This window comes from Lampris incognitus, chromosome 2 (assembly GCF_029633865.1).
Source record: "Lampris incognitus isolate fLamInc1 chromosome 2, fLamInc1.hap2, whole genome shotgun sequence".
Classification (NCBI taxonomy): Eukaryota; Metazoa; Chordata; class Actinopteri; order Lampriformes; family Lampridae; genus Lampris; species Lampris incognitus.
In genome coordinates, this window is record NC_079212.1 from 31,435,694 (window position 1) to 31,446,404 (window position 10,711).

At 42.1% G+C, this 10,711-nt stretch overlaps 1 protein-coding gene across 1 annotated transcript; it reads right to left on the bottom strand.

Annotated features, from left to right (window-relative positions):
• Positions 1–4,628: 4,628 nt before the first annotated feature.
• taf10 (TAF10 RNA polymerase II, TATA box binding protein (TBP)-associated factor) lies at positions 4,629–10,697 on the bottom strand. The gene is made up of 5 exons (XM_056274474.1): positions 10,301–10,697; positions 9,797–9,954; positions 9,486–9,550; positions 5,287–5,401; positions 4,629–5,192 (listed from the first exon to the last, which is right to left on the bottom strand). The coding sequence occupies exons 1-5, from the start codon at positions 10,422–10,424 to the stop codon at positions 5,103–5,105; spliced, it is 552 nt and encodes a 183-aa protein (XP_056130449.1). The 5' UTR covers positions 10,425–10,697; the 3' UTR covers positions 4,629–5,102.
• Positions 10,698–10,711: the final 14 nt, after the last annotated feature.

Sequence of the window (10,711 nt, forward strand, 5' to 3'; positions counted from 1 at the left end):
GTGTGTGTGTGTGTGTGTGTAAACTGATGATCCACTGAAGACCATAGGTCAGTACCATCAGTCCGGCACCAGGCTTAGTGTCTTTTAATGTTCTTTGTTCAAAAGCCTGGTTGCTTGGTGGAAAAAGCTGTTTCGGAGCCTACTGGTCCAGGCTTTGAGGCTGCGGTACTGCTTGCCTGACGGTAGCAGCTGGAACAGTCCATAGTTGGGGTGGCTGGGGTCTTTGATAATCCTACGGGCTTTGCTGACACAATGTCCATTGTAAAAAAAAAATTGTGTCTGTAGTGACGCCCTACCAAGCCGGAGGTAACATGGGGATGGTCAGGAAGGGCATCTGGCGTTAAACCTATGCCAAATCAATCAATCAATCCTTACCGGATTGGTTGATGCCCCGGTTACCAATGACCGCCACCGGTGCTTTTAACCAGCAGGGTGCCGGTGGAAACTATGCTACTGTTGGGTGAAGGAGAAGGTGAGGGGGAAAGCATACGTGGAGATAGTGGGAGAGGAGGAAGGCCGAGAGTGTGGAGCTGAGAATCGGAACTTTGAATGTTGGCACTATGATTGGTAAAGGGAGAAAGTTGGCTGATATGATGGAGAGAAGGAAGGTAGATATACTGTGTGTGCAAGAGACCAGGTGGAATGGGAATAAGACCAAGAGCATCGGAGGTGGGTTCAAACTCTTCTACCATGGTGCAGATAGGAGAAATGGCATATGTCAAGAGTGTATTTGAATTGAAGAGTGTGTCAGACAGAATGATTAGTATGAAGCTGGAAATCAAAGGTGAGATGATGAATGTTATCAGCACATATGCCCCACAAGTTGGGTGTGAGATGGAAGAGAAAGGAGAATTCTGGAGTGAGTTGGATGAAGTGGTGGAGAGTGTACCCAAGGAAGACAGAGTGGTGACTGGAGCAGATTTTAATGGGCATGTTGGTGAAGGGAATAGGGGTGATGAGAAGGTGATGGATAGGTATGGTGTCAAGGAGAGGAATGTGAAAGGATAGATGGTGGTGGAATTTGCAAAAAGGATGGAAATGACTGTGGTGAATACATATTTCAAGGAGAGGGAGGAACACAGGCTGATGTATAAGAGTGGAGGAAGGTGCACACAGGTGGACTATATCTTATCCAGGAGGTGCAATCTGAAAGGGATTGGAGACTGCAAGGTGGTGACAGGAAAGAATGTAGCTAGGCAGCATTGGATAGTCATCTGTAGGATGACTTTGGCGATCAAGAAGAGGAAGAGAGTGAAGGCAGAGCCAAGGATCAAATTGTGGAATTTGAAGAAGGAAGACTGTTGTCTTGAGTTCAGGGAGGAGTTAAGACAGGCACTGGGTGGTAGTGAAGAGTTGTTGGATGGCTGCGCAACTACTGCGGAAATAGTGAGGGAGACAGCTAGGCAGGTACTTGGTGTGTCATCTGGACAGAAGGAAGACAAGGAGACTTGGTGGTGGAATGAAGAAGTACAGCAAAGTATACAGAGGAAGAGGTTGGCAAAGAAGTGGGATAGTCAGAGAGATGAAGAAAGTAGACAGGAAGTACAATGAGATGCAGCGTAAGGCGAAGAGAGGTGGTGAAGGCAAAGGAAAAGGCATATGGTGAGTTGTATGAGAGGTTAGACACTAAGGAAGGAGAAAAGGTCTTGTACCGATTGACAAGATAGAGGGACCGAGCTAGGAAGAATTTGCAGCATGTAAGGGCGATGAAGGAGAGCGATGGAAATGTGCTGACAAGTGAGGAGAGTGTGCTGAGAAGGTGGAAGGAGTACTTTGAGGGGCTGATGAATGAAGAAAATGAGAGAGAATGTGGATGATGTGGGGATAGTGAATCAGGAAGTGCAGTGGATTAGCAAGGCGGAAGTGAGGACAGCTATAGAGAGGATGAAGAGTGGAAAGGTGGTTGGTCCTGATGACATACCTTTGGAGGCATGGAGGTGAGGCAGTGACGTTTTTAACTAGATGGTTTAACGCAATCTTGGAAAGTGAGAGGATGCCTGAGGAATGGAGAAGAAGCGTACTGGTACCGATTTTCAAGAATAAGGGCGATGTGCAGAGCTGTATTAACTAGAGTTATAAAATTGATCAGCCACAGGTTGAAAATATGGTAGAGTAGTGGAAACTAGATTAAGAGGAGAGGAGATGATTAGCGAGCAGCAGTATGGTTTCATGCCGCAAAAGAGCACTACAGATGCAATGTTTGCTTTGAGAATGTTGATTGAGAAGTATAGAGAAGGCCAGAAGGAGTTACATTGTGTCTTTGTGGATTTAGAGAAAGCATACGAAAGGGGGCCAAGAGAGGTGTGGTATTGTATAAGGAAGTCTGGAGTGGCAGAGAAGTATGTAAGAATGGTGCAGGATAAGTATGGGGGCAGTGTGACAGTGGTGAGGTGTGCGGTAGGGGTGACAGATGGGTTCAAGGTGGAGGTGGGATTACATCAAGGATCAGTTCTAAGCCCTTTCTTGTTTGCAATTGAGGTTGACGGACAAGATCAGGCAGGATTCTCTGTGGACTGTAATGTTTGCAGATGACATTATGATCTGTAGCTAGAGTAGGGTGCAGGTTGAGGGGAGCCTGGAGAGGTGGAGGTATGTACTGGAGAGAAGAGGAATCAAAGTCAGTAGGAGCAAGATGGAATATATAGTATATGGATGAACGAGAGGAAAGACAGCGAAGTGGTGGGGATCCACGGAATAGAGGTGACGAAGGTAAATGAGTTTAAAAACTTGAGGTCAACTGTTCAATGTACCGAGAAGAGCAGAAGAGAGGTGAAGAAGAGAGTGCAGGTAGAGTTGGGTGGGTGGAGAAGAGTGTCAGGAGTGATATGTGACAGAAGGGTACTGGCAAGAGTTAAAGGGAAGGTTTACAAGTTGGTAGTGAGATCAGCTATGCTGTATGTTTGGAGATGGTAGCCCTAATGACAAGACAGGAGGCAGAGCTGGAGGTGGGAGGGTTGAAGATGGTACGATTTTCATTGGGAGTGATGAAGGACAGAATTAGGAATGAGTATATTAGAGGGCCCGCTCAGGTTGGACGGTTTGGAAACAAAGCAAGTGAGGCAAGATTGAGATGGCTTGGACATGTGCGGGGGAGAGATGCTGGGTATACTGGGAGAAGGATGCTGAATATAGAGCTGCCAGGCAAGAGGAAAGGAAGGCCAAAGAAGAGGCTTATGGATGAGGTGAGGGAGGACATGCAGGTGGCTGGCATGACAGAGGAAGATGCAGAGGACAGCAAGAGATGGAAACAGATGACCCGCTTTGGCGACCCCCAATGGGAGCAGCCGAAAGTAGTAGTAGTAGTAGTAGTAGTATACACTATATGGGCAAAAGAATGTGGACACCTCTTCTAATGAGTGGGTTTGGCTATTTCAGCCACATTCATTCCTGGTAGATGCATCAAATCAAGCACATAGCCATGTAGTCTCCATAGACAAACATTGGTAGTAGGATGGGTCATACTGAAGAGTTCAGTGAATTTGAATGTGGCACTGTCTTAGGATCCCACCTTGCCAACAAGTCAGCTGGTCAAATTCCTGCCCTGATAGAGCTTCCCCGGTGTGTGTGTGTGTGTGTGTATATATATATATATATATATAGTGTGTGTGTATATATATATATATATACATATATATATATATATTAGCTTTGTTAAAAGAAACACTCAATGGTAGGGAAAGTGATCAACAAATGAGCCAAATAATCCAGTGAGTCAAGTAAATTATTGTAGTCTCATAAAGAATTTACTTGACTCACTGGATTATACATATCTCTCTCTCTCTCTACCTCTCTCTCTCTCTCTCTATATATATATATATATATATAATAACAATCTACGCACACACACGTATATATATACATACATAGTTACATATATAGTTTTATATATATAAATTAAACTCATATAGCACTTTTCTAACACTCAGTCGCTTATACACATTATATATATAAAAAAAACATTTAACAGAGCCACTGGATGCACAAGCCAGTGAACCCTTAGCGCCGGTCCCAAGCCCGGACAAATAGTGAGGGTTGCGTCAGGAAGGGTACTGGCAAGAGTTAAAGGGAAGGTTTACAAGATGGTTGTGAGACCAGCTATGCTGTATGTTTGGAGACAGTGGCACTGACGAAAAGACATGAGGTGGAGCTGGAGGTGGCAGAGTTGAAGATGCTAAGATTTTCACTGGGGGGTAATGAAAGACAGGATTAGGAACAATTATATTAGAGGGACCACTCAGGTTGGACGGTTTGGAGACAAAGCAAAAGAGGCAAGATTGAGATGGCTTGGACATGTGTGGAGAGATACTGGTTATATTGGGAGAAGGATACTGAATATGGAGCTGCCAGGGAAGAGGAAAAGAGGAAGGCCAAAGAGGAGGTTTGTGGATGTGGTGAGGGAAGACATGCAGGTGGCTGGTGTGACAGAGGAAGACACAGAAGACAGGAAGAAATGGAAACGGATGATCCGTTGTGGCGACCCCTAACGGGAGCAGCCGAAAGTAGTAGTAGTAGAGATATATATATATATATATAAATATTTGAGTGTTTCTTTAAATAAAGGCACACACACACACACACACACACACATAGTTGTGTAATTTTGTTATTCAGATAGAAAGTGGTTTTAATTGTGTCTAGGCAGAAACATTTGTGGTTTACCATACTTGTTTGAAAGCTATGATGGAAATGTATAAATCATGTTCTTTCCATTTGTTTTTCTGCATCGATTTATTTTGAGACAAATGTTTCTATAGGACTCGCCTTGTTTTGTTCGAAATCTATATGTCACAACAATCCTTTATATGGATAACAATAATGTCAATAACATCCCTCCCTCTCTGCAAGAAAGTAAATACAAAAAAAAAACACAGTTAAACTGAAAGTTTATTTTTCCACAATAAAACAGTCATTTGACAATTCCAAACAATGCAAAGTATGTGCTACAAAACAGGGCAAATTGACTTGAAAATTTTGCCAAAGGCTGTACTAAAGTAACACATTCAAAACATTTTCTTTTGCAAAACGTGTCAAAGAGCTCTAGTGGGTCTGGGGAGAATAAAACTAGCAAAATCATAAGTCTTTTTTACAAAGTTGTGAAGTTCTTATGTGAAGTAATAAGGTTTCTTGACGTTGATGCCATAATCTGAAAGGGCAGGAGTTAGGTCCTCCATTGTCAAAGTGTACTTCTTATCCTAGTTTTTAAAGAAAAAAAACCAAAACATTATCAAATTAGCATTTAATGTTGGCTAACAACCACATATCACCACTGTCACATAAAATACCGACCTTTGTCTTGCTTCTTGAGCTTCCTGAGGAAGTACCCTTCATTTTACAGTACTGCAGTGCATCATTGGCAATGTCTGAGATGAACTTCTGAGAGGCAAGGGAGATCAAACGGATTCTAAACAGAGAGAGAGAATCTTAAGTGTTGGTACACAGCAACATCAGCAATCAGTAAGATATCGACCAATTTAATTCACTTGTACAATTAGTAAGGAATCTAAAATTGGCATTTTGAGCATTATCACACATTTGTGTGATTGGTAGACAGGGGTTTTTGAATGTGCCCCTTCTCTGGTTCCCAATGCCTGGTTTCACGCTCATTATCACTGTATGTACCGAAAATAGCCTTGCGGCAATACCTTAGGTTAGCCCTTAAAATAATATCACAAGACAGTCAATCCTAGCTGACACAAAGTAGTGTCCCTAAAATACATAAGACAAGATATTCTGAAGAGCGTGGTAGACATTGATGCTGCACTTGCCACTAGACCATACCAATGTTGCTTTTGCAAAAATTAAAAATGAGCATATACAATTTCTTGGGGAAAAATTCTTATCAAATTGCAGTCTATAGTTCCATTGCCTACCAACACAGGGATCGTCGGTTCGAATCCCCGTGTTACCTCCAGCTTGGTCGGGCGTCCCTAGAGACACAATTGGCCAAGTCTGCAGGTGGGCAGCCGGATGTGGGTATGTGTCCTGGTCGCTACACTACCGCCTTCTCTGATCGGTCGGGGCACCTGTTCAGGGGGGAGGGGGAACTGGGGAGAATGGCATGATCCTCCCACGCTCTAGGTCCCCTGGTGAAACTCCTCACTGTCAGGTGAAAAGAAGTGGCTGGCGACTCCACATGTATCGGAGGAGACATGTGGTAGTCTGCAGCCCTCCCCAAATCAGTAAAGGGGGTGGAGCAGCAACCGGGACGGCTCAGAAGAGCGGGGTAATTGGCCAAATACAATTGACAATTGGGGAGAAAAAAATTGTAGTCTATACCCAAGTTTTTGTCTATTGTGGGGGTTCTTTCCATGCAAACATTTGAGAAAACCTGTTCCAGAAAATGCCCCCATGACACATTTAAATTATTGAATGAACATTTACATGACTGCATATTTAGAATTGAATTGTACCACAAGTGTGCTGTAGAAAAAAGGGCAATCAATCATCAATCAATCAGGTCAATGATCATGATCTCAGAAATTTCAGTTTCCAGTGACAGTTGTTCATTGACACCAAATTTATTTTAGTTGCAAAAGCTGCAATGTTAAGCTGCCTCTCGAGTTAAACCAAAAACCTCTAGTAATGTAGTGGTATTACATTACAATCTGGGTATGTATGGACTGAATGCCCAAAACTTCCTCTGGCAAAATTCAAACAAACCAAAGGTTTTTGTCACTTCACAGAAAAGCACATTCCTACAAGAATAGCTGTTCCTTGGTCCTTAAAGCTCAAGAACAAGAAGCATCCGAGATTTAAGGATTTTTTTTTTCAATTTAGTTATTTATTTCAATTTCAACAATTTATACAACCAAATTCAAAATTTTTGCCTGCTAATATTTCCTTTTTTTTCAGTTGTACCTATATGGTTTACAGATAATTTAATAAAAGGAAGTTAAAAAAAACACTTTACTTCAGACTGAAAGGTTATTTGTAATGGCAGTATAAATTAAAGACATGAATAATTAAAAAAAAAAAAGGAAAGGAGGGGTCGGGGAGTTTTATATGAATTTGTGTAGTGGTATGGGTGTGTGTATATGCATAAACAGATAAGGTGAATTGAGAAGATAGAGATGCATGTATGACACAGAATGTTTACAAGGGTCTAGAACACTCCACTGTCTCAATATAGCCATGGCCGGGCTCCATCTTTTAATAAATATATATTTCTGAAGTCTCAAAGAGTATGTTATTTGTTCTATCTGATATACAGTGCATCCGGAAAGTATTCACACCCCTTCACTTTCCCCACATTTTGTTATGTTACAGCCTTATCCCAAAACGGATTAAATTCTTTTTTTCCCCTCATCAATCTACACATGATACCCCATAATGACAAAGTGAAAAAGGTTTTATAGAAATTTTTGCAAATTTATTAAAAATAAAAAACCGAAATATTGCATGTACATAAGTATTCACACCCTTTGCTATGACACTTAAAATTGAGCTCAGGTTCATCCCGTTTCCACTGATCATCCTTGAGATGTTTCTACATTTTGATTGGAGTCCACCTGTAGTAAATTCAATTGATTGGACATGATTTGCAGACTACCACGTCTCCTCCAATATATGTGGAGTCGCCAGCCGCTTCTTTTCACCTGACAGTGAGGGGTTTTGCCAGGGGGACTAGCGCGTGGGAGGATCACACTATTCCCTCCAGTTCCCCCTCCATCCTGAAGAGGCATCCTGACTGACCAGAGGAGGCGCTAGTGCAGACCAAGACACATACCCACATCTGGCTTCCCACCTGCAGACACGGCCGGGATGACCGACCAAGCCGGCGGTAACGCGGGGATTCGAATCGGCAATCCCCGTGTTGGTAGGCAACGGAATAGACCGCCACACCACTCGGACGCCCCTTCTTGGAGCATCTTCCTGATGTCTGTGAAGGCCGCTTAATTTTAGCAACATTGGCTGTGTAGTCCGGAAATATGGCGATTGGATTGCCGTTGTAGTTGAGTCAGCCACCGCGGTCACTGGCCTTCCTCAGGATGTCCACAGTGTCCCTGTCATTGTGTACAGCGATCACACACTGCTTGTCTACCGGTTTTCTCTGTGTCAGCCTTCGGTGTGAGCACTCAATCTGTGTATCTTTGTCCATCTGGAACACTTCCTTAAGAAGTTTGGAAATTGCTGCGGGAGAGCTTGATCCTGGTTGCTCAGCGACCCCCATGATCCGAATGTTACTTCTCCTCATCCCCCCCTCCATGTCCTCACATTTTTCTTTTAAGTCTTTGACCTGCTTCTTGAGGTTTGTTACATTGATTTGTACCGATACTTCTTCATCCAACCATGTTGACAGTCCTTCCTCAACAGCTTTTACATTAGCTTTAAACTGATCCATTTCGTCACGGTTGTAGTGGTAGTAATTTCAGTTTTCACTGCCTTCATTTCATTTTTCAGACCTTTGAAACCATCTGCTAAGGCTCATCTGTTATTACAGAGGATATATCTTTTCTTAATGAGAGGATATCAGCTTTGATCGATGCAGTGTCCATGGTCAGACTTACCATGGGTGTGGTTGAGGCTTGATCAGGTTACCTGAACTCTTCACCGGTGGATTGTTGGGCCTTGCGTTGAATGGACCGTCGTATTTATATTTTCGAAGACTGGACGCCATCCGCATTGGATTTACTGATCTTCAGCTATTGGTTTATCAATAATAGAGTCAAGTGTTTTGCGTATCATTTATAATGACGATGTCATTGAAATATAGAATTAGCAAGGATTATGCAGGAGCCCTGAAAAGTAGGTCTTACTCTTATTTGCCACAAGACCAGAAGTCAAGGATTCATTTTTGGTGCATGTTTAAGCCTTGAGCGCTATACTGAAAAGCTGATACAGAAAATATTATTTTAATCATAGGAGCACGATGACTATTAGATTGTTTTTTTTTTTTTTTAAATATGGGACACTTATACACAGTTTACCATTATCTTGGCAATTATAATGCCTTGTTCTTCTGTCAACTTAGTTGAAAAACTGTGGGGCAGCTCTAGATTGTTCCATGTTTCTTACCAATAGTATATATGCATGTGTCCCATGTGAATATTTGTCTTTTATGGCCTCCTCCTGGTTGCCTGTCAGTTTTAAATGTATCTTGTTAATTTTAAGTACAAGTAAGTATAATTTCATGAGTATATTTCATAAGTATAATTTTAACAACCATTTGGTCAGGTGCCACACTACTCAAATCTTAGAAAAGCACTGTGAATCACATGACAAAAATTTTCCACTGCCACCACTAATGCTGCTAAAAGTCATCGTGTGTGCCTGTTATCCTGTCCAGTACTGCAAATTAATTTACATAAACTGCCTGTATGGAGTTTTTTAAACCAGCAGCTATGAAAGATTACGTTCAGAATAGTAGAAAATGAATTGGGTTTGTATAATGGCTTAACTTGTTTTCAGAGAAACACTTTGAAAACAGACCATGATGCAGGGTGGAAGCTCATGTACATTTAGGAGTGGATCTTTGCAATACTTACATTCTTGGATCAGATGCCTCAAAGCCAGCCCTATTGAGGTAGTACCCTGTCACTGCATCAGGGATCTGGATTAAAAATCAACAACAAAGCAGCAGCCAACTTGGCATTTAGAATAGATAAGAAAGTATTAATCATATTTAAAGAACCCACAAAAGAAGCTGTTAAGTTAAAAAGTCTCACAATTTGTATTTAAAATTATATAGAAATTGGATACTGGCTGGTGTTGATTTCACTTCCTCAGATTGCTTGATAGTTTAACTACAGTATAATGGCTCTTTTCTGCTTGACTGCACTGGAACAACTTGGCTTACTGTGGGTGTGTAATCTTCCAGCTGCATGAGGAAATCTGCCAGGGGCGAGGTGGAGATGACAGGCTTCACATCCCCATTGGCGATGCCTCCGGGAACATAGACACCGTTGGATACTGATGTGTCTGATGATGGTGTCACCATGGCAACTGAAGTTGAGGCTGTAACAGATAAAAAAATCTTTGGATGGCTGCGTGAATAGAAAAACTAATTGGGTAACATACTATAAATTAGTATGGAATTCTCGAATTGCAAGAGTCTAATTTGTTGTTCTGAAAGAGAGAAGCTACGGGAAACCTCATGAACGAGGCATTCTGCTGCAAAACTCCAAGACGTAGATATCAAAGAATATCAGAGGACCCTAGGTCTACAAATGACATTTAATGTCGGAGAAAATAACCATTCATATGCTAAGCATCCAAGTCCAACTCTACAATTCGCTCCGTCGTGCCTACAACCAGTCAACAAAACTTACCTGACTAAAGTTGTTTAAGGTAGCACACATACCATTACTCGTGACCGCAGGGATGCTGCTAACATTGGTTGCTGTATTATTTGCGATGCAGTTGCTCGATGGCGAAGACGTCGTAGATGTCACAACTGTTGCTACGCCCTGACTAACGTTATCCATGCTGAAGATGTTTTCGTGCTGATTGAGGGATGCTAGCAGCGCGTTAGCTAGCGCGCTAATGTCAGCTAGCTAGAGCCGAAAAATGTCCAAATTGAAGCAAAAGTACTTGAAAAAGAGACACAATTAAGCGCTGTATCTCAAACGAAATTTATTTAAGATGGCGTTTGCAAAATAAACTCTCATCCAGGTTATGGTTTGTAAGACAGCGGTTTTGCTATTTGTCCAAATGTTTTGCACAGGGCAATATCCGCTTGCTCATATCGCAGACCTGGAAAAAATCACATGAC

Coding starts and splice junctions, on each gene's coding strand:
- taf10 (XM_056274474.1), bottom strand. CDS start 10,424: ATGGATAACGTTAGTCAGGGCGTAGCAACAGTTGTGACATCTACGACG. Junction 9,955..10,300: donor CCCTGCGGTCACGAGTAATG/GTATGTGTGCTA, acceptor TATCTGTTACAG/CCTCAACTTCAGTTGCCATG. Junction 9,551..9,796: donor TGGAAGATTACACACCCACA/GTAAGCCAAGTT, acceptor TTTTTAATCCAG/ATCCCTGATGCAGTGACAGG.